The sequence below is a fragment of the Cervus canadensis genome, chromosome 27 (genome assembly GCF_019320065.1).
Source record: "Cervus canadensis isolate Bull #8, Minnesota chromosome 27, ASM1932006v1, whole genome shotgun sequence".
Lineage (NCBI taxonomy): Eukaryota > Metazoa > Chordata > Mammalia > Artiodactyla > Cervidae > Cervus > Cervus canadensis.
Window position 1 is genome coordinate 16859510 of NC_057412.1, and position 23970 is coordinate 16883479.

At 38.9% G+C, this 23970-nt stretch overlaps 1 protein-coding gene across 1 annotated transcript; it reads right to left on the bottom strand.

Annotated features, from left to right (window-relative positions):
• CHODL (chondrolectin) lies at window positions 1-23495 on the bottom strand. Its single transcript, XM_043449060.1, has 6 exons — window positions 22952-23495; window positions 12206-12515; window positions 11904-12061; window positions 6720-6806; window positions 4556-4658; window positions 1-1395 (listed from the first exon to the last, which is right to left on the bottom strand). Exons 1-6 carry the CDS (start codon window positions 23028-23030, stop codon window positions 1311-1313), a joined length of 822 nt encoding a protein of 273 aa, XP_043304995.1. The 5' UTR covers window positions 23031-23495; the 3' UTR covers window positions 1-1310.
• Between the last annotated feature and the right edge of the window lie 475 nt (window positions 23496-23970).

The following is a 23970-nucleotide window of genomic DNA, read 5'->3' on the forward strand; positions in this document are numbered from 1 at the left end:
TTCTTCAGAAACAAGAACTTTTTTATTTGGTTAAAAGGAGCACAGAGACATTTGAAGACCAGATAGTTACATCTCTCTCTTGAGAGGAAGGAGCCACAAGCATTGAAGAAACTAGAAGATAGTACAGAGCCGCTCCAATTTATTCTCCCAGCCGAAACCTGGACAGGGAACACATGATCACTGATGCCTACAAACACATTTTTACACGATTTCAGTTTCTTTCCTCGTGGCAATGTCAACGTGCTGTGCTTAACTCCACACTCATGGTGACCACTCAACTAGTCCCAACTCTTAAACCCCCTTATATGCTGATAGAGGCTAAACAGAGCCAGGAAAGACCTTAATCAGACTCTGCACCTCCAGAGTCAACACCAGAACCATCTTTGCTTTGCTGGCAAGAGAGGGACTGATTTCAGAACCCTCAGAGAGCTACTTGTGGTTATATAGGCAACATGTGAAGACATTATCTTGATTGTGTATGCCACCATTTTTTGTTCTAGATTGAGTATATTATTGTTTATACAGCTATTTAACAAAGTTATTACAAAATCTGTTGAACTTTAAATTCAAAATAATTGTAAGGCACATGTCTTGCACAATTGAAATTAGACAATTCTTGCCTCTAAGTAAAATATTGGAGTAGATACCACGGTTAATGAAATAACTTCTTATTTCTGAAGACATTTCCTAAACTTCCTCTGACCCAAAGCAGAGAAACTAAAAGAAGATGAGCCATTTCTAAAAAATGAAATTTTTTCTACAGTAATCGATGTATGTGTGTGTGAATTCAGTTGACAACAGCGATACATTTCTTTAATCAAAACAGCATGTATTGAAAAATGAGACATCATAAAAATAAATACTAGTACAGTCCATTCTATCAAACACTCATGTAAAGGAAAAATATTTTGCACACTGTAAATTTCAATGCAATTTACATTACATTAACTAGATTACAACTTATGAAAGGTGAAAGAGACAAAGATAACGGCTTCCAACACACACATTGCTCTGATGTGTTCACAGCCATTTTATCTGCATCTTATCCATCCCATTGACTTGAAGTTTGGGTGCATCCTTTAGCAAAATAAGCATGTCTCACTCCATGATTAGCACAGCATTATTTTATAAATGAGATAATGAACATATAAAAATTATTTTAGCATTTGCCTCAAGGGGGAGCTTACAGTTCATCTTGCACATCCTTTGAGATTTCAAGCCATTCCAAGCTAATGTTCTGATGCCATTCCTTACACAGATCCAGAATTATAAAACTCTGTTTTCTTTTCTGGAGCCAGGTCAATGGGTTACTAGACTTCCATGCCGCTTTCTTTCCTGGCGCTTTTTGAAATCCACAGTGTGGACTGGTTTGGGCTCGTTTTGGTTCTTCCTTTACTGAAAAACAGAAGAAGAAACAAACTCAATGTCTGAGACTTCTCATCACACTAGGCATGTCCTGGTCCAAATGGAGCTTCATCAGACTTATAAAAGTATCCTTCTTCTCTCATCAGCAGATTTTTTTCATTCCGACAAAAAATTCTGGATTATTCCAGTATGTGAAGAGGGTAAGCAGTTCATATAAGATAATGAAAAAAAAAATCTCTCTCTGACCCTTCATATTTTAGAATTCGGACACATCTACAAATATGTTTAACCCAGTTTCAAAATGTTTATTGTAATCACCAATGAATCTTCATTTTCTTTGATCAGTTATTTTTCTAATTTTGCTTTTTGAATAATCTGCCATTAACATAGGATGTACGTTAATGTCAAATCATCAAAGCAGTGCTTTTGTCCTACATATAAAAACTGTCTTATCCCCTCCACCCATCACTTTTTTTCTGTCCTATAGTTAAGTCATTTAATTCCCCAAAGGTTAATTTTGCTATAGTTTCTGAAACAAAGGCAGTTCAATGCAGATTCAGGCCTGAGAGAGTTCCTCTAGCTCTCAGGCTGACCTGCCCTCCACCCTGTCCCTCAAGCTGTGATGTCTTCTAAAGTGAAAAGTGAAAGTGTTAGTCATTCAGTCATGTCCGACTCTTGGCAGCCCCATGGAATGCAGCCCACCAGGCTGCTCTGTCCATGGAGTTCCCCAGGCAAGAATACTGGAGTGGGTAGCCATTCCCTTCTTCAGGGGATGTCTTCTAAGTTTTTCTATAAAGTGGCCACTTCTAAGACTCCTGCTAAAGTGGCTGTTCCTGAGTTTCTCTCCTCCTGAGTTGAAGAGAAGTCAGCCTCTCTGAGATACTTATCAAGATCGAGGCTCTTTTTGATCCAGTTTCCTGGGAATGAGCCCTCGCCTAGATCACTAACCCTGGTGGTCCCTGTTATTTCTTCTGTACTTCCCTGCTCCTACAGACACTTCCTTCAGTAGCATCTGCCTCCACCCCACGACCCAGGCATTCCTCCTACCCCATCCCATTCAGTCTCTGTCTAGGAGACACTGTGCTGCTGAATTCCTTCAAAAAAAGAGTCTTTCTGAACAAGCCTGAGCCATAGAATTTCATAATATTACTTAATTGACTTAAATTTAACTGTAAATTTATTGCTAACACATGATTGTATCTAAATGATACATTTTGGAGATGTGCATCCAAATAAGTAAGATCGGCACAGCTCTACCTAGGAAGTTATCTTACATGAATGGAAAATAAGCCAAGCAAAGTTGATGAAAAACATAAAATTCTCCCAAATAGTTAAAACAAAAGGGCGGTTAAGTTATTAATGTGGCTCTGGGGTAGCATTAGTATTTATGTGATTTAAGAGTTATCATGGGTTAAAGAAACAAGACTTCTTATTTTGAACATGACATGGAATGACAGAAGTCCTCATGTGTACCCAACCGGAATTTAAACTTTTGCAAGGCACACAGATGACAATGGATTGGAGTCTTTGATGAAGATGGTGCTTGCTTTCCTGGAAGAAAGGAAAATGAGACAATCTAAGAGAGAATGAATTAAGCACTAATAGCTAATTCTGGTATCTGGAGATGGCTTATGTTTGAGTGAGTATATTTTCTCACTCTGAGAAATATGTTTGAGTGAGTATTATTTCCTCACCCTTGAGAATTTCCAACATGTGAAAACTCCAAGGACTTCAAAGTATAAAAACCTGGAAGACTTGAGAATGAGCAGAGTCTCCACAATAATACACTATTTTGGAAGAAGGAAAGCAAACTTCAGAGAAAACTCACTGACACTTTGGTAATTTTACTTTTAGAAATGAGAAGATCTACATAATTTTTCTCAAATCCTTGTTCACAGCGATTAGCTATTTACAGCTCTTCATTACAGTTTGGCTGGGTAATGGGAGGGATTTATATCAAATCCTCCCTCTGCTTCATTGTTTGCATAGTGATAAATTGTCTTTTCATCTATAGTCTTAGAATTAAGGGTAAAAATCAGATATCTACTATTGTTTTTATTCTGCATAAAATATTGAAAACATATACATATATATGTTTTTTTATATAATTTATATATGTTTTTTTATATACTTTTATATATGTTTTTTTAATAAACTGAGTAAACAAATTACAGTGTTAATTTGCCAGGCTTTACTTATCATTATTCAAAAATGGCTTCTTGAAACAGTCAATATATCACAGCTTGGATTCTTTAAAAAAAAATTTTTATGTACCATTTATAGAGTTTATATCTATTTAATTTTTTTTTCTGGAGCTTTTTAACTCAGTAAGTGCTTTAGGGTTCATGAAAAGGAAAATGAAGTTTAAAAAAAATTACTTATCTGCATGTCCTTCCCTGTTGGAAACATTCTATCATTTTTTATTTAAAACACTGACAAAAATGTCTAGTTTATTCTAACAAGCATGCACTAATTTAAACCCACATCTTCTTTTCTTTGATACATACGTATATTTCACATATTAATGTTTTAGTTTAACTGTCAAACTGACACCTATGAAAAATTTCACCTGTAATTCAAGGGTATGAGTAAACAGATATAAAAGAATACTCTCAAGAATCTTGATGTTAAGATATATCACTTTATTTTAAGATGCCTACTAGAAAGTGACTCATTTTACCTTTGTTTCTATACTTAAAATATCCTTTGGAAATAAAACAGAAGGATGTTTTTGCAAAAGGTACTACAAAGTTCATGTACAAAAATCAAGTCTGGCATAGAACTTGAGGTCAAGATTAAAAGGTTTAGCATTACTACTTGTACTTAATATAAAGAGACAGTACAGTATAGTTGCATATGTTGTGGGCTTATAAACATTCACATTTCAGACCCATCACACACATTAGCCATGAGACCCAAGGCAAACTGTATGACCCATTTAAGCAACCATCTTCCCCACTGGAAAAGAGAAAACAGAAGGATACCTACTTCATACGGCCTGTGAGGATGAAATGAGATCATTCATAATCCTATAATCAAGGTATATGTTATTAGATTATACATACTGCATTTATACTGAAAGAATGAGAATCACAATTTTCTTAAGGCAACTGAAAAGCATAATTTTTAAAGAGTTCTGAAAACGTGTTTAAAGTTTTTCAAGTTGTCTCTCCATGTATGATTTATTTACCTTTTATGCAGCATCTGGAAACAGCAGGTTCCAAAAGCAACCAGGATCAGTAAGAGCAAAGGGATGGTTGGTATAACAACATAGATTAGATTGGGAATTATCCCTACAAAAGTAAAACAGTCTTAATGTAAACAGAGAGTTGAGGCAGGATTCTGATATTATGGCTCTATAAAAGCTTTCCAAAAAATTAAGGCAAAATAGAATTATTTTCAATAAGCAGATACCAAGTAAGGTCTTCCCAAAATACTGAATAATCTAATGAAGTAACATATTTATGTTTGGTTAGAAGTTAAAAACAAAATCATGCTGCATGGTTGCCATGTTCCAGTTAAATGTCCATATTTCCAAAACTATTATTAAATTTGCAATTCAGATAGGGACTGGCTTTCATAACATATTAATAACCTTAGCTATCTCACTTCATTAATCCTTCTCAGTTATTACTTCGAAAACAAGCACTGATTATTAAAGAATAATCATGATTAAAGTAACTGTTGATTTATTGGATATGTAATTATCCTAACTAATAAGCTCAGTGCCATGATGACATGCATAACTCTCTGGGATTAAGCCAAAATATGTAAATATTAACTGATGATAGAGTCATAACCTAGAGACAGAAGACTCCAGAGGCACAAATATTTGATCTTAATTAAATTCTAAGATGAATCAGTTTTTTTTAATCCTGTTCCATCACACTAGATAATGTTAGGTATTCTTGGAAAAATAAAAAACTGCCACACAGAACCCCCATATAGCTTGCAATGACTTTATTAAACAATTTTTCAATGTCACAAGAGAGAAAATATTCCTAATATAATTATTTACTGATCTGTTTGATTAGATTTACATGGTCTGAATGGTTTTAAAATCAGACAACTGAAAGTGAAAAGCACTAAGGTTTAATATCACATCCATACAAGAAAAGCAAATTAGAAAGCTATGTATTGAGATAGCAAATTGAAAGCCATTATCTTAGTCTAAATGCGTGCATACTCCGTCACGCAGTCATGTCTGACTCTTTGCAACCCCATGAATTTCAGTCCACCAGGCTCCTCTCTCCATGGAATTTTCCAGGCAAGTATACTGGAGTGGGTTGCCATTTCCCCTGCCAGGGATCTCCCCATCCCAGGGACTGAACCCACATCTCCTGTGTCTCCTGCACTGAGAGGTGGATTATTTACCAACTGCACCAAGCTGTAACAGGCCCCTAGCGGACACTAAGAGCAGTTTTTGACTACAAAGAGATTTGCATTGGGATTGGGTTTTGTCTCTTTTGCAGACAGTGGTGTGCCGTAGGCACTGGGTTGAAAGCTCATTGTATGTGTCTGCTACCTAATCTGCTATTCGGTCATGTCACTTGGTAGCCTGAAATTGGCCAGGGTGGCGGTTCTCCATACATACCGCAGAAAAGTCAAAGCCTACAAATTGGACTTTTTAAATCCCAGCTTACGCCAGTCAATCCCTGAACATTTACCAGTTCCCTACTCCTTACAGGCTACTGAACACGCTGATTGACATCATAACACCTACAAACTGGGGAAGATCCTTACGAATCCACATTTTAACATGGGATACTTAGTTTAGGACTAGATACAGAAAACACAATTTCTATTCAAAAACTAGCTTAAGGGACTTCCCTGGAGGTCCAATGGTTAGGACTCTGTGCTTCCACTGAAGAGGGTGTGGGCTCGACCCCTGATTGGGGAACTAAGATCTCACAGTCCACACTGTGCAGCCAAAAAAAAAAAAAAAAAAACCACGCACAAAAACTAGCTTAGCATCATTTGTTCCAATGCCATTCTAAAATAAATTTCCATAGGCCTTTGTTTAGTGCACTTTTTCACCAAGCAACAAGAAAATTGGGGCCAACATGAAGCAAAAGTGAATTGAGAGAATAATATTAACATATATTCACTATCATGTGTCAAATACATAGCTCGTGAGAAGCTGCTGTGTAGCATGGGGAGCTCAGCTCAGTGCTCTGCGATGATCTCAGGAGGGAACTCAGGAGGGAGGGGATATATATACACACTCAGCGGATTCACATTGTTGTACAACAGGAACCAACACAACACTGTCAAGCAATTATCCTCCAATCAAAAAAAAAAAAAGTACATTTTCTTCTCTTAATAGGTGAGTTAAAGACATATGAACTAATTACCTGCCTCGGTAACAACCACATTCTGATGAGTATCTCCAGGTTGGTTGGTAAAATACGTCTTTTCTACAGGAGCTGTTGGATTAATCTCTGTAAATAATAAGTACAGGTATCATGTATAATGGTAAATAAGACAAATGCAAATGTAGATGAAAAGAAAAGCTTATTACGAAACAAAATAAACATTGATTTCTGAACAACTTCCAGCTAATTCTATTTTGAATTTAAATTTATATGAAATGATTTAACAATAAAGGCAGCATTTAATTGTCTCTGAATAAAAGATCTGCCTGGTAACTCTTTGCAACTTGGATCCACTGGGTGAATTCCTGTAACCCCAGACTGCATTTAATGATTCAGAGCATCTGCGCTGATGATAACCTATTACAGGTAATAATGACAAAGGAGATATAAAAGTAGGCAAAGATAGGCAAGAATCGGTGAGCACAGGAAAGTGAGGCACTAGCTGTGAAGAAAACCAACAAAGATGATTTCTACACAACTGTTGTTTAGTCGTTAAGTCACGTCTGACTCTTTTGCAACCTCATGGACTATAAGCCTGCCAGGCTCCTCTGTCCATGGGATTTCACCAGCAAGAATACTGGAGTGGGTTGCCATTTCCTTCTCCAGGCGATCTTCCTGACCTGGAGCTGGCAGGTGGATTCCTTACCACTGAGCCACCAGGGAAGTCTTCTATACTGTTATCGTGTATAATTTAGATTTCCCCTCACAACAAAAAACAGCAGTTAACTGCATGTGGACAGTACCCAGAATTGATGATTCAAATAAAAATGTTCTAAAGCACATTTCTGTCCCCTACAAACAATGCCCTCCTTAGATTTCCTTCTCAACAGTATCTACATCTTTTAAAAAATTATCATAAATTAAGGCTGGCAAATTGTTTCTTTCCCTGGTTTTTCTGAGGCAAGATTTTTTCAATCGCCACACACTTGAAAAACACTGATTGTTTTCTTATAATGATCTGGTACTACTCTCCTGTCTAATATCTTTTTCTAGGGCACTATTGTAAAGAATCCACCTGCAATGCAGGAGACCTGAGTTCAATCCCTGAATTGAGCTGGAGGAGGGGATGGGAACCCACTCCTGTATTCTTGCTTGGAGAATCCCCATGAACAGAGGAGCCTGATGGGCTACAGTCCATGGGGTTGCAAAGAGTCAGACATGATTGAGCGACTTAGCACAAGCAGTGGTTGAATTAATAGTTTAGAGAAATTAACTAGAATTACTAAGAAATAACCTGTACATTTGTTTTCATTTGTTCCAAAAATATAACTGTTTATTTTTCTCAATTAATGGAAAAGAAAACACACATTCAGCATCTTACATTAGTTTCAGAATATTAAATCACTTCACTGTAATGTTTACTATTCTAATTTGGCCACACAGTCTCTATTCATTAAAAACTTAATCATACACCATCCTATAATAATATTTATTACTCTTTTAAACATATCTTGCCCTGACACCTTGCCTCCTCTAGTCTTTGCCTCCTCTAGCCTCTTCTAGTCCTACCCTACACTCATTCTTCTACAGAATTTAGGCACTCCTTGCTTCTGGTGCTCAACTGGTATTTGCTAAACAAATAATACAGATATTATGTAATTTATCAATATAGAACTGGTTATTTTTAAAATAGTTCAAAAGTTTTAATGTAATTGCTGATTAAGTGACAAAATTTTGGAAATACAATCTCATACATACAGTTTTTATTGTCTAAGAATAACAGTGCTTAATGTAACTTTAATAAATATAAAAATTGGATTCAACATTCAGAAAACTAAGATCATGGCATTCAGTCCCATCACTGCGTGGCAAATAGATGGGGAAACAATGGAAATGGTGAGAGGCTTTATTTTGGGGGCTCCAAAATCACTGCAGATGGTGACTGCAGCCACAAAATTAAAAGACGCTCGCTCCTTGGAAAAAAAGCTATGACCAAACTAGACAGCATATTAAAAAGTAGAGACATTAATTTGCCAACAAAGGTCCATCTAGTCAAAGCTATGGTTTTTCCAGTAGTCATGTATGAATGTGAAAATTGGACATAAAGAAAGCTGAGCACCAAAGAATTGATGCTTTTGAACTGTGGTGTTGGAGAAGACTCTTGAGAGTCTCCTGGACTGCAAAGAGATCAAACCTGTCAATACTAAAGGATATCAGTCCTGAATATTCATTGGAAGGACTGATGTTGAAGCTGAAACTCCAATACTTTGGCCCCTGGGTGCGAAGAATTGACTCATTGGAAAAGACCCTGATGCTGGGAAAGATTGAAGGCAGGAGGAGAAGGTGATGACAGAGGATGAGATGGTTGGATGACCTCACTGACTCGATGGACATGAATTTGAGCAAGCTCCAGGAGTTGGTGATGGACAGAGAGACCTGGCGTGCTATAGTCCATAAGGTTGCAAAGAGTGGGACACAACTGAGCCACTGAACTGAACTGAAAAATTGGATTCAGAAGCATCCCCTTAATAATGTCTCTGGATAACAGTGATAGACCCAAAGAATAAATATGCAACTCACAGGACAATAACAAAAAATGTTGGAGAAGAAAGTGATAAAATTTAGAAGTGAATTATTCAGTTTCTGTATATCTAGGCTAATTTTTTTTAACCACTTTTGTATATCAGTAGTCATGCTCTTGTGGTGCTGGAGAAGACTCTTGAGAGTTCCTTGGACTGTAAGGAGATCAAATCAGTTAATCCTAAAGGAAATCAGTCCTGAATATTCATTGGAAGGACTGATGCTGAAGATGAAGCTCCAATACTTCAACCAACTGATACAAAGAGCTGACTCACTGGAAAAGACCCTGATGCTGGAAAAGATTGTAGGCAAAAGGAGAAGGGGGCGACAGATGATGAGATGGTTGGATGGCATCATCGACTCAATGGGCATGAGTTTGATCAAACTCAAAGAGATCGTGAAGGACAAGGGAGCCTGGCATGCTGCAGTCCATGGGGTCACAAAGAGTCGGACATGACTTAGCAACCAAACAACAAGTCATGCTATTAGATAACATGCAGGAGCAGAAAGAGGAGACTAAGTTCAAGTCACATAGTACTTCTGGTACAGTTGGAGAATAAAGTTCAAAATATTGTTACAATTTGTAGATTAGTTTTACTACTTGCTCCTCCAATCCCCACACCACTAAAAAGCTAACTGAAAGTGAAAGTGAAAGTGAAGTCGTGTCCAACTCTCTGCGACCCCGTGGACTCTAGCCCGCCAGGTTCCTCCGTCCATGGGATTCTCCAGGCAAGAATACTGGAGTGGGTTGCCATTCACCACCAAAATAACACTGACTATACAAGCAAGGAATTTAATCAAGCCAACATCCTTCATAAATAAGACACTAGGCTCAAGGAAAGAAGATCAGTTACATATGTGTGTGTGTTAGTCACTCAGTCAGGTCCAACTCTTTAGCGACCCCATGGACTGTAGCCCACCAGGCTCCTCTGTCCACGGGATTCTCCAGGCAAGAATACTGGAGGGGGTTGCCATACCCTTCTCTACCGCTGAGCCACTGGGAATGCCCTCTCCATCAGTTACATATAAGGTAAATAAAATAAAATAAAGTACAGAAATTCTAAGTATATTAATAAGACCAACCATGGAAGTGTTCAAGTGCTTCAAAAACAATAAGTACCTAAAATAGTCTTGCTCAAAAGCTATACATATTTGAAGATTTAGGTAGAATATAGAAGATAAAGAAAAAAATAAACTTTATGTCTAAAATGCTGTTCCATAGGTAGTATAAACTTAGACTACCTAATACAAAACAAGATTCAGAGGTAATAGTGTCCTGAATAAAGTGGTAAGTGTGATGCAAGGTAAAATAGTATACAAGGGTCAACTAAAAGTTCAAAGAAAGGAGAAGATAATATTGTATTAAGAACATACCATAATATACTTTGTTTCATTTAACAGTTTCAAGCACTTAGTGTCACAAAGTTAAAATGTCAGAGAATTTCAACTTTATAATCTTCTAAGGAAAAAAATCTAGACAAAGAACCTAAGTGCAAAACAGATTTCATTTTGCAAAGTCTTCTAAGAGGGTAATGATGGATTTAACCACCAAGAGGTTTAAAGAATAATCTCACCAGGGATAAAGAAAGAAGGCTAATATACTCAAGAGTAGAATAAATATAAGAGAAGGGTAAATCTAATCCAAGTAATCCCTTGTGCTTTACAGTCTTATGAGTAAAGAAGAAGTATAATTTCAAGAGAATAATGGAAATAGCAGTACTTGATTATAATTGCCTACCATGAACATGTGCTTCGAGGTCAGGCAGACAGCCCATGGGAGAGTTCAAATGAAACTTCCAATCACTGGGAGGAGAAAAACAGCACAAAGACCTCAAAGCCTGAGTGTCTAAGTTGACTTTCTTGGATCATTAAAAAGACGAGTTTAGAAAGTGCTGATTAGTCTCTTTTGGTCAAATTTCAATTCAGCTCAGCTGTCCTATTCAAAGTAATGCAAGTTTTTACCATTTCAGTAGGAAACCACACTACCGTAGCTCAGGTCAGAGCAGCCTCTGCATGTGCTGTATGGGGTAACAAAGTTGGAGACTTCCAACAGGAGGAAAGTGAGGGGGCATATTCCATAGACTGAGGACCACAGCAAGATTATGGCACATGCTCCTACTTTTCTGCACCAGGGTTCTCTGACATTCTGATTTTCACTGAGGAATAGAAACCAAATATCATGCCATTACAGGATAAGTTAATATCCCAGAGGAATGGTGCTCGGTTCCCTTAAATAGACCAGAAAATCTTCTAAAAAAGCTACTACATGTGTAAACTCATAGGTGCTTTGAAGACACACCTACTTTACACAATTATACTAAATGCTTAAATGTTTGTAAATAGATATTTATTCTTCATAAAACCTGTTTACAAAAACACAATTTGGCCTTAATATTAGAAATAATTACTGTCTCTTAAAGACACCTCTCTGGATATTTCTAGATACTCCCTTCCATTTAACTCACTGGGCAGTTGTTTGCTTTATAGATTAGTGTGCTTCAATACTCTGTCATCGAACTGCAAAGTAACTTTGTGTTTCAGGCAGAAAAACCAAAAGAGCCCAGGTAGCGAAGGTTAAAGATGCAACAATATAAGCCCATACACACATACAGTCTGCTCCTCCTGGCTTACAATGCTTCCTACCTGGTTCATACTTGCAGATGTAATTGTGCTTCATGTTGCACCTGTCGTCATTCCACTGGTAAAGGTAGGGGCCCCCCAGGCCAGGGTTGGCCGTTGGCTGATGATACATCACAACACACTTCTCACTTCCACAGGAAGGCTCATCAGTGTACCAGTTTCTGCAAGGACAGAGGACCAGGGACGCTTCTCAGGGACTTCGCCTGTTCTACTCTGACATCCTCTACAGGTAAGGGGCATCTCCCCCCAGTCTCTGCCCTCTGAGTCCCCCCAGAGACCTCTGCCTCCTCGGGATCCCTGCTCACCGGTACTGGGAACTGCTTCCATCCGACCACTGGTAGAGATCTGGGCAGGCACCGGATGTTTGCCCCTGGCCATTTCTCCAAAGCCCTATCCAGAAATCACTGTCGGAAATTCCTATTCCTGGCTTTGTCAGGTTCTGCAACATGCTTTCTATTAACTTCTGCTCTGCTTCATTCTCCAGGCTCAGAAGGGCTCCCCCTTCGCTCTCACAAGCCAGCCGTGCCTCCTGAAAGCTCACACGGCTGGACAGCTCGTGGAAGTAGGCCATCTTGTAGCAGAGATGCTTGAAATCAGCAAAACATACTTTTTGGCCTGAAAAAAAAGAAAAGATATCCATGTCCTGATTATCTGAACTATCTTCACAATGCTACTTACTACATGTTAAAATGAAAGAACCAATCAAAACAGAAAGATTCTACCAAGAACGTTTCTCCCACTGAACCACTGCATAAAGTCTAGAAAATATTCTAGATTTCTACTTCAATCTACAAAAGCTAATTGATTCCCTAACAAACTAGTAACCCAAACTTTTCAAAACAGGGAAAAAGAAAGTATAAGTGGATCAGTCGTGTCCAAATCTTTGCAACCCCACGGACTGCAACACACCAGACTGCTCTGTCCATGGAATTCTCTGGGTAAGAATACTGCAGTTGGTTGCCTTTCCCTTCTGAACCAAGGGATCTTCCAGACCCGGGGATCGAACCCAGATCTCCCACCTTGCAGGCAGATTCTTTACCATCTGAGCCACCATGGAAGCAATACACCAAGAAAATTTTTGTAAAGAGAAGTCATAATTCTTCTGGCTTACCTTTTGTAAACTGATAGCTAAAGCAAGTGAAAGTAGATAAAGAAAGGTCAGGTATACACAGTAAAGGAAGCTAAAAGGTCAAAATTATGAAATAAGAATCATAATTCACAAAGGAATAAATAAAAAGTAAAGTAAAAAAGCAATTTCTACATAAGGCATCATGAAGTGAATACATTTAAATAAATTTAAATAAAGTGGCAAATATAAACTGTAAATATTTGTTTTTCTTGTATATATCTGAGAGCAAACATATTAAAATTCAAGTTAATAGAAGTCAGCATAAAGGTAAGGGTAATAATAAACAATTTATTAATATAGTGTGGTATTAGAAGTGACAGGTAAACCTTCTAGAGTACTCTAGGATACTTACAATTTGGAACAGAAATTTAAAATGCAAATTTTCACTTGTATTTTAAAGGTTTTTATAAGTTACAACACTCAGTTCAACCATCTATGCTGATATCTATGAATGATTTTAAAAGTCGCTATATATAGAGAGAAGATAAATTTATGTCAAAATATTAGATTGAACCACAAATGAAGTTTAAGATAATTCTCAAGAGTTCTTAATGAAATATCACCTTTTATCAAGCTTCATTGCTGTGACATCACTAAGAACAACTGTGAAGACTTAAATACATAGGTAACAAAAGTTTGACTTAAAAGGCCTCTCAAAATTGAATTTCACATACCTCTACATATAGATCAGAATGAATACTCCTAATTACTTCGTGATAGAACTACAAATATGAATGATCACACTGCATCGTAAAAAAGCCATATAAATAACAGGAATAGCGTCCAGGATTTAGTAACAAAATTCCTATTGTTCTATTGTTTACACCTGCCTCTTTTTATCACCAAGTAAGTATGCCAAGGTCATACACACAGTCTCCACAATGGTCATGCTGCAAAACTTGTTTTGTTTTTCATTAGCTTCCATGATTCACCTCAAGTCTTTGCTATCAACTTTAAAGACTACCATGGCCCTGTCTCTGTCATTATTCCTCATCCCCAGCCTGCTGTCCACAGTCTCCACCTCCCTTTCAGTCTCTCATTTCAGCTTGAGGTTTGCCCTTGGAAAATAAGCTAGTGTTTTATGTAAAATTAAGGTGAGTTACTTTATACCAAGAAATCAAGACATAGCTTTACTGCCTACAATTCTTATTCTTCTTGGGATTGAAGGCTTTATTCACTGTGTATTTAATTTTATAGCTGATCAAGAAAATCTGTCAGTATTAGAGGGCTATTATAACACTGTTTCTAGCCAGTGTTAGAATATTTAAAAATAAAGCATTCAAGCTTTATACTCTTAATTACAGTACATCACACTGAGCCAGTGTTGGTATCACATCCATTCTCCCCAGAATCAGCAATTAATGGCCTCTGATGACACTTAGAGGTAGGAGGGAAGAAATCAGTGGAAGGCCATTAACCTCCCACCAGTGTTTGAGGGATAGGCATTCAGTATCTTGATACAAGCTGACAACAGCCAACTAACAACATAGAAGTTCCGGCAATGCAAGCAAGACAGCCAGGTGTCCTCTCTGTCTCATTAACTGTGATCTGGACTCAGGAGTAACACATTGAATAATAAGAACAAATTAAGAGACTGCCCCAACTAACGGTTAATGAAAAATAACATGTTCATATGAGTGACTACAGGAAACTGGAATTAAAGAGACACCAAAGGGACAAATCAGTCTGCAATAAATAATCTGGGGGAGATGACCATGGAAGTCCCAATGGTTGATACTAATACAATTTTTTTTTAAATTTCTAATTTATTATTAGGGTTTGTGATGATGTCAATGTTCAAAATGGTTGTCCCTGGCAATACGTTAGCAATGCCATTAAGCCTAGTGCTTTTTAGGCTTGTATTTTTAAAGCAAGCTCTATCTCTATTTTCATTTCTACATCTTTTACATACTTCTAAATCTCAAAATATATCTGAGCTGCATTCCCTTGAGCTTTCAACTTGTTCAATTTTCCACCCAAGAACTCTCAGACTTCAATTTGATCCCAGCACTTTTGAAATATTAACTTGTCCAATGAGATTGTTTGGCAAGATAACAGAAAGAAACCAAATTAAAAAAAAAAAAAAAAAGATTAGCCAGAAATTTTAATGAGTTAAAAATTATTTATGTAACAAACCCAGCAGCAGTAGTTCAGAGGAAATGCCTAGCACACTTTATAAGCTAAAAGTCCATGCTCATTATCTTTGACATACTGAAAAATAAATGCAGAGATTTATTATTTATGATGAGGATACAAGAAAAATGGTGAAATTTCATTTATAAAATTAAAATAGCACTTCTAATTAAATGCATAAGAGAGCTTTAAGTGTCTTGTGGAAATTCCTAATACCACTACTAGGCATTAGAAATGTCAACCTGTAGATAAATGTCAGTCTGTACAGAAATAATAATAATAAAGGAAAAATCTAGAGACAGGGAATATGTTTAAAATAGCTGAGAACTAATACTGTAGGAGGCCTGGACAATAGCCAGCCTTTGCGTTCTCTGCGCCAGGCACCATTTCTTTGGCAGTGGATGATGGAATGGTCCAGGATCCTGGAAGGTGGGGTGTAGACTGTGGTGGCCGCATATCAGGGGGACTCTCAGAGGATGAGGACAATGACCAATCACCAATTACAGATATATGTTAACTGCAAAGTGTATTAATTGAGTATCAGCTGTGTCCACACATTTTAAAACTGAAGTTACTAGCAGTTCAGCTTTAGCAAGGCAGTTTTGAGGAAATTATTAGCTATACTGCACATTTTTATGGTATTTCTATATAAAATCAGTTAAAGCTGACACTGAATTTCTTCACATCCAATTCTATTTTACTATCAATTTCCACCTTATTCAGCAAATTTGGTCCAAGTTGCAGCAAAATCAGCAGAAGCAACAGCTTCTGAACCGCTCACCACCATTTCAGCTGACCACACTTGGCTGTAAGAGCAGTGGAACTTTCAACAGCTGGGAAACAAATGTTGCCCTAATTCCCAGAAAAGTTCCATTAATACCGGTCTTCTGGAAGCAACTTTCCCACTTCTCTGAAGGCTAATCTTCTTAGGGAGCCATTACGACTACGTCCCTCCTCATTCTGTGAGATCACATGGAGAATTTCCTTTTCTCTTGTTTTTAAATATCCAGAATAAATCCTTCATTGACTTTTTTGAACAAGGGGAAGCTAGTCTTCCACCTACTACATCTAACTCCATCTACTACATCTAATCTTCCACCTACTATTCTCCCACCTGTAAAATAATCAGATAACCACCTAGCAGTTTTTATTACACTAAAGCTAGCTTGATGACAATTTGCTAAAAGTTACCTAACATCTGTGGTGGGAAATCTTCTTTTATTGTTGGCTTATTTACAAAAGATAAAGACTTTTTACCTAGGAGTCAACAACTCCTGGTTTCATGCATACATTCATACATGCATGCATGTACACACACACATACTCATATACAACTACATAGATATACATGCACTTTAATTCAGTGATAATTTTTAGTATTGACTGCTAAAATAATCATTCCTGTCATTATCATAGCTAAGATTCTACTATTTCCACAAATAGATAATTCTGTCTTTTTTCTTAATCATAAAAATTCCTGTAGAGCTAAATACTGGCAGAGTCTTAAATGTTTTTAGTAACAATGTAAAAGCGGGACCAACTCGTAAGTCATGGCAAGAATTTTTTCTTCCTGGATAGAAAGGATCTATGATTGGGTTTGCGGGTGTGTGTGTTAAGTCACTTCAGTCGTGTCTGACTCTGTGTGACCCTATGGACCGCAGCCTGCCAGGTTCCTCTGTCCATGGGATTCTCCATGGACAAGAATACTGGAGTGGGTTGCCATGCTCTCCTCTGGGGGATCTTTCCCACTCGGATCAAAAGCCATGTCTCTTACATCTTCTGCATTGACTGGTGGGTTCTTTACCATTAGAGTTACCTGAGAAGCCTACGATTTGGCTGGGTTTTGCTTATATTTATTAAATTTCTGAAAGTTGAGTCCTCAGTTATGAAAGCAGTAACATTATTTTCTTATACCTCACACTATAATCATATATTATCAACATTAAATAAGTATTGAATTTTATCATATTTTTCAATAAAAACATGTAAGACATACTATGAATTCCAGTTGTTCAATTATGATCTACCTTTAGTTGCAAAGAAAAACAAGTTGTACAAAAGAGAACCTACATGATAAATCTTCCCCAAGTCAGACTAACTGGACTTTGGACATTTCACTAGAATACCATAAACCAATTTGCTTTTCATGGTTCTTTTTTACTCTACTCAAAATCAAAGGGATAAATATACTGAAACTATAACATACAATGTGACATTCTGATCACAATGCCCAAACTTTGAAACTAAAACGGAAAGCTATCGATTATTTGTTCTGCTTTTACTGTTCAATATTGCACCAACATTTTAAGAAATTTTATTATAAAAATGTTTCACTATAATAAACTTTACTTTTGCAACAGATTTTGTAACGTAATTAATTGCATAGTGCACTATTAAGATCATGCTGGAATCCATCTTCCTATACTGACAAATAGCCAAAACAGTCTTGGCCATTGGTTAAATAATGGTGGCATCTGCAAATTCGAACTCTCCACCTTGGAAACACCACAAGTCTTCTGAGAAAGGGATGAAATTTATTTCATTAACCCAGTATTTAAAATAAGATCTAAATAATAAATGTAAACCAAGTAATCATGTGAGTGAAGAATTCAAACATTGAATCACTAAGAGCTGACTTCGATCAATAAGAGCTTTACTTGAACTGTGGAAATATTAGGGACATTATTTAAAACTTTCCTGGCCTCAGTTTTCTTACCTAAAAAGTAAGAGTAGCTCAGCAATTTAAAGAAATCATGATAACAGCCTGAGATTTATCAATAGCTAAGTGTGCAAACCCTCACAGCTACACAATCCATTGTTGTTTTTCAGTTGCTAAGTCTTGTCCAATTGTTTGTGACTCCACGGATTGCAGCACACCAGGCCTCCCTGTCCTTCACTATCTCCTGGAGCTTGCTCAAACTCATGTCCATGGAGTCGGTGATGCCATCCAACCATCTCATCCTCTGCCATCCCCTTCTCCTCCTGCCTTCAATCTTTCCTAGCATCAGGGTCTTTTCAAATGAGTCAGTTCTTCGCATCAGGTGGCCAAAGTATTGGAGCTTCAGCTTCAGCATCAGTCCTTCCAACATATATTCAGGACTGATTTCCTTTAGGATGGACTGGTTTGATCTCCTTGCAGTCCAAGGGACTCTCAAGGGTCTTCCCCACGCCTTTGGGTAAATTAGGAAAGAGGATCTCTCCTGGTGATCCAGGCTGCTCTCCTGTAGGTGGCCTCAGTGACGGCTATGGCCTGAATTGCTGAGTCTCTTCTCGCAGTTTCTTGGCGAAGCCTGTGTCCATGACATGACCTGCACGATTGTGTTTGAACCCCTTTAACCCCACAACTGGGATGCTGGGAAAGACTGAAGGCAAAAGGAGAAGGGGATGGCAGAAGATGAGATGGTTATCCAGCATCACCAGTGCAATGGACATGAATCTGAGCAAACTCCAGGAGATAGTGGAGGACAGAGGAGCCTGGCGTGCTGCAGTCCATGGGGTCACAGAGAGTCGGACACCACTTAGCAACTGAACAACATCAACAACAACCCCACAGGTGTGCATGCTCTCATCCCATCTTAACAATGAAGCAAGGGAGACACAGAAAAATTAAACCATTTGCCAAATTCACACAGCTCATAAATGGTTAAGGGTTTGGAACCAGGTAGTCTGGCTCCACAGTTCACACATATCCCCAAATTTCTAGGCTGCCTCCATGGAGGTCTCAGGTATATTTTTCTAAGGTGAAAAAATTCATGAATAAGGGACTGATTCATATATACATAATAACTATAACCTATGCTATCATGTTTAGCATTGGCTCATGATTGATTACCGGATGGCTAACACATGCTTGGGGTTGTACATGGAGAGTTTCCCTCTAAGCAGAACGCAGAATTTCTTTTAGTTAACATTTAGACATAGGTTTCCTATTGCAACATCTATCTCAGGTTTTCCATATCTCCTTAATGATTTTTAAGTCCAGACCTTCTATTTTCCAAACAAAACAAGCAAGGTCCAACCTGAACATCTCCCCAACAACAAGGATATAACTTTAGTCAAATTGTCAGGCTATGTTCTATCATCAGCGATATGTTAAAACATGAAAGAAACAATCTCGCCCGGTAATCGTGTCCATCACTGACCTGTGTGCTAAGCATCTAAGACAGAAGACAGAGAGTTGGAGAAGGTCAACATTGCTAATGAGACCATCAGCTGAATTTCTACTTTGAACATCTTTATATAATACTGTCCCTTTTTAATGTTAATGTAACAGGTATTACCATCTTCCAGTAAAAGAATTATGAAAATAAAACCATAAAATAATGAAAAACGGCAGGTAAGGATTAATGACTATGATGAATGTGTAGTTTATTAAGTGACTGCTAATAAGATTAATTCATTCCTCTCTTGCCCAAGAGATACTTAAAGTAATTGCCTCTTTGAAAACTGCACTGCCATCAGTTTATGCTTTTGATGATGTCATGGAATAGTACCACAAGCTGGAATACTCTCAGCAGTTTTTTGCAGTTAAAAAAAGAAAAATCTTGTATGTCCCTTGCTATTAATCTATGGGTTACTGGTCACCACCTATGATTTTGCGATATCCTGTGGCATTTGGATGATCAAAATGGAAGTCTCTAAATCGTCCAGTCTTCTAAATAAAATGTTTGCCAATTTCAGTAATTTCAAGTGAATACATATTAAAGTGCTCTGCAGAAATGTGGAGGTACCCTGAAACACACCTAATGCACTTTGCGGTATAAGCAGGTTGATGGATCACGGCTGGGTGCACTTAAAAAGAGAAAGTAAACACACACACACATTACTTCAAAACTCTTTAAATGCTTAAGAATATCCATGTGCTCTTCAGATATATTCTCCCATCTTAGAGACTTGAATTTCGTATACTTTTTCATATGTATGCATATACCCCCAAAGTAAAATCTTCTTACCTTTGTCCTAAAGAAGACATCATTACCCACCAGTCACTTCACAAATTTAAATGATTGCACCCCCCCAGAGATATCCTCTACACGAGAGATCCCCAACCTGCCTGATGGTCTGAGGTGCAGCTGATGTAATAATAATAGAAATAAAGTGCACAACAAATGTAATGGGCTTGAATCACCCCAAACCATCCCCCTACCCCTCGTTCCATGGAAAAACTGTCTTCCACGAAATCAGTCTCTGGTATCAAAAAGGTTGGGACCATTGCTACACAAATCAGTACTGGTCTAAGATCTTAAAGTAATTCCCAAATTAGAATCAAAAATTCACTAGATATTCTGTGATCACTATCCTTATGGTTATATATTTTTATTGCATATTCATGCATCAAAACAAGCATAGCCAGGAATTTTATAAACACACTTTTCTATTACTGCTAGCTGCTATGAAATCTTATGAGGCAGGTTAAGATAATGTTTCACAAGCTCATTCTCATTAAAATGCTTTCACTTCATTTATAAATAATGCTCTCAACTTTTAAAAAGGTGGTGTATGTAACAGTATTGGAAAGTATCTTATTGAATAAAGTTATGAGTTTGTATCTTTTTTCCCTAGGATAAATGGTTACTTGGGCACATTATATGGAAATTATAATTGTTGTAATGATCTTCAATAACTTAAAAATGCATTCCATATATTGTAAGTATGTTCCTAATAATGGCCCTAAAAAGCTTGTTTCAGTTGACAGACAGTTAAATAGAATTTTGATAAATGGTCCCTAGTGGCATGAAAAAGTTGATGCACCTTTCAAAGCTAACAGCATCCAGGGAGACATTAGAGCTAATATTTCTGAAATATCAGGCTTTAGACTGCTCTGTTCTCATGCCATTATGGCTGATACATACATTTTTAAAAATTAGTCTTCAGAGGATAAAATTACAAATCAATTTATAATGGTTAGATTTCAATGTGAGTTTGTATGGCAAAAGACAAATTATTCATAAGAAAAACATAACTAGGTAATTATTTTACTATCAAGTAAACATCATCATTTATGTTAAATCAAATAAATCATGTTCACTTAATTAGAAATTTTCCAGATGTCACCTACAAGATGTCTATAAATACTTACTAGAAAAACAGCAAAAGGTTTGTAAGCATTTATGCAACAATAGAACACAACATAAACTTTTCATCAATGGTTTTCTCAAGGTCTGCTTCATGCATTCTTCTTCTCCCTTTGCAAATTTTAAGGGATGAAACAAGAATGTACCTAATGGAGACTATTTAAGTCAGTGAAGTTTTTTGATGTGTTTAAGAAACACCTTAAGCTCAGAGCCTGATCTCTGCTCTTCACTCATTTGCACAAATAATTCTGACAGAGACAAAGGCAGTCAGATGCTTAATTCACACATTCAGATGAGTTTGTATGCTGGACTTTTCTTTGAAGCTAACATTGGCAGGAGGAATCCAAAGCCAGGGTTTTTGTAACCTTATTTGATTCTGCAATGTTTCCATTTATATTTAAATAATAACAGCCTGAAAAAAAAATGTAAGCAACATGTATTTCCAAGTGACCTTTCACACAATGTATTTAATTCCAATATCTCCAGAGGGCCAAAAAGTTAGTGGAAACTGATTGATACCCAGACATTGAAGGACTGTATTCAGAAGATGCAGAACATCACATTGCTGAGGGGAATATCAGTAACAATTAAGCTTAATAGGCCAATTTCTAAAGGTCTGGCTTCACTACTGATTAAGTCTCTGTCATCTGTCATCTACCTCTAGTGACACCTGTTATACAGACGCACAGAATGGGAAAAGGAATTTGTGCTTTCTACATTAAAAAAAAAAAATACACACTTAAAACACAACCCACATACCTCTAACAAATATCCTTTGCAACACTATAATTAGCATCACAAGAAATTTCAATAAGGGTAGCTATGCTCAATTTTCCTGTAAGGCCCCATTCACTCATCCTAGGCTTTCAAGAATCTTTGCCTTTTTTTTTTTTCTTAAGAGACCTTCTCCAAAAGTAAGGGAGAGTGAATGTGGTATGAATTGCTCAACAACAGGACAGTAAAAGTCGTCGAAGGAAAAAAAAAAAAAAATCAAAGCAAAGGCCAGGAAGCTTGCCAGTTCTAATCCGTTTCCTGGGCATAGACTCGACCGACCTAATTGGGCACCTACTGTGTGCGCAGACCTGCACTGATGATCATGCACACCTCAACCCAACTCGAGCCGATTTCGTGTTCTGAGAAGTCCCCAACTTGCAACAAGGTGTGCAAAGGAAAGATCTCCCACGACGACCAGGGGCCTGGTCTTTGTCAGCTCTCCTGAGAACAAAGGCTGAGCACCCCGGGGTCGGTGAGCCACCCACCGCGAATAGGTCTGGTCTCAGAAATCCTCTGCGTGAACCCCGGGCGGCCGGGCGGGACTGGAGTCGAGCCAGGCCAACAGGGGGTGGCATTTCTGCAGCGGCTCTTCTGTCTCTGGGCTCCGTCTGCCTCCGCGGTACCCCACCCCTTCTACAGGTACCAGCCCTGCGGCCAACTCTCTTATAAAGAAAGTCGAAAGTCCTGGAAAGCGCAGAGCTCGCTTCGCAGCTACTAAACCAGGCACTTCCAAAAGAAGGTAAACTTTTCTGGGTGTTTAGGGAGGGATGGGGAGAAAGCAGCATACAGTCCATTTCCCCCTGCCTCCTCCGGCCCCCTACCTACCCCGCACGGGTTTCCAACCCCTGGGAGAGCCTCCACCCCGGGACACGCCGGCCCTCGCCCGCGCGCCCCGCGGTCCCCTCTCGGCTTGAGCGCCCGGCGGGCGGCCCCGGACTCACCGCTGACCACCCGGCGGCAGAAGGCTCCGTGGAAGCAGAGCAGCGCGGCGCCCAGCAGCAGCGATACCACGCGGCTCATCGCGGCGCTGCGGCAGGTGTGGCGCGGAGCGAAGGTGGCCTCTGCCCGCCTGGCGGCCGGGGCTCTAACCCCGCAACCCCCCTGCCTCCCGGCTGGAGGCCCTACGCCCGCCGCCCGAGCCCGGCTGCCCGGCCCCCTGCGAGCATCGCCTCCGGCCGGACCTGGCGCCGGGCGCGCTGCTGCCGCGCGCGAGTGAGCCGGGTTTGGAGCGCAGGAGCACACGACCTTGCGAGTGCGCGTCTCCAGAGAGGCCCCCGAAGTTAGGGGGTCCCGTGTCTGTCCCAGAAAAGCAGCAGGAGCCCCAGTGTGGACCCCGCCGCCCCCTTGGCTCCTCTCCTCGGCCTCTGGCCAGCGAGGGGCTGAGCCCGTGCGCCCAGGTCGTGGCTCCTACGGACGCAGCAGCAGCTCTGCGCTGGAGGCGCCGTCTTATATACCCACGTCCCCGAGGTTCCAGCCCCTCGCCAGGAATAATTTTTAACTGCTTCGTCTCTCCTGCCCTGCGGAGCATCCTTGGCCCCTCCCCTAAAAACTGGAGCCACTTTGAAAACAGTCCAGGCAGCAGCCCCTCCTCGCGCTCTCCTCTTTCCATTCGCTAGCAGACTCATTTGTGTAAAATGAGACAGCTTTGCTATTAAACTCTGGCAAGAGTTGGATCCATTTGATTTTCTCAAAGATTAATGTCCACGGGGATGCCAAGCTGTGGGGCCTTTCTCTCTCTCTCTCTCTCTTTTTTTTTTTTTTTTTTTTTGTGTGCTATACTGCTTGATCATATGTATTGCTAGATGCAGGGCACTAGCCACTATTTAAGATGGATTGGTGGAGTGGGAGCCAAAACCTATTCGGTGAATTATACTGTTTGGCAGGTTTTTCCCCACCTCGGTTCTGCAAGGAGATTACTTCCAAGCAGGGTTGTTTGACTAAATTGCCACAGGAGTAAATT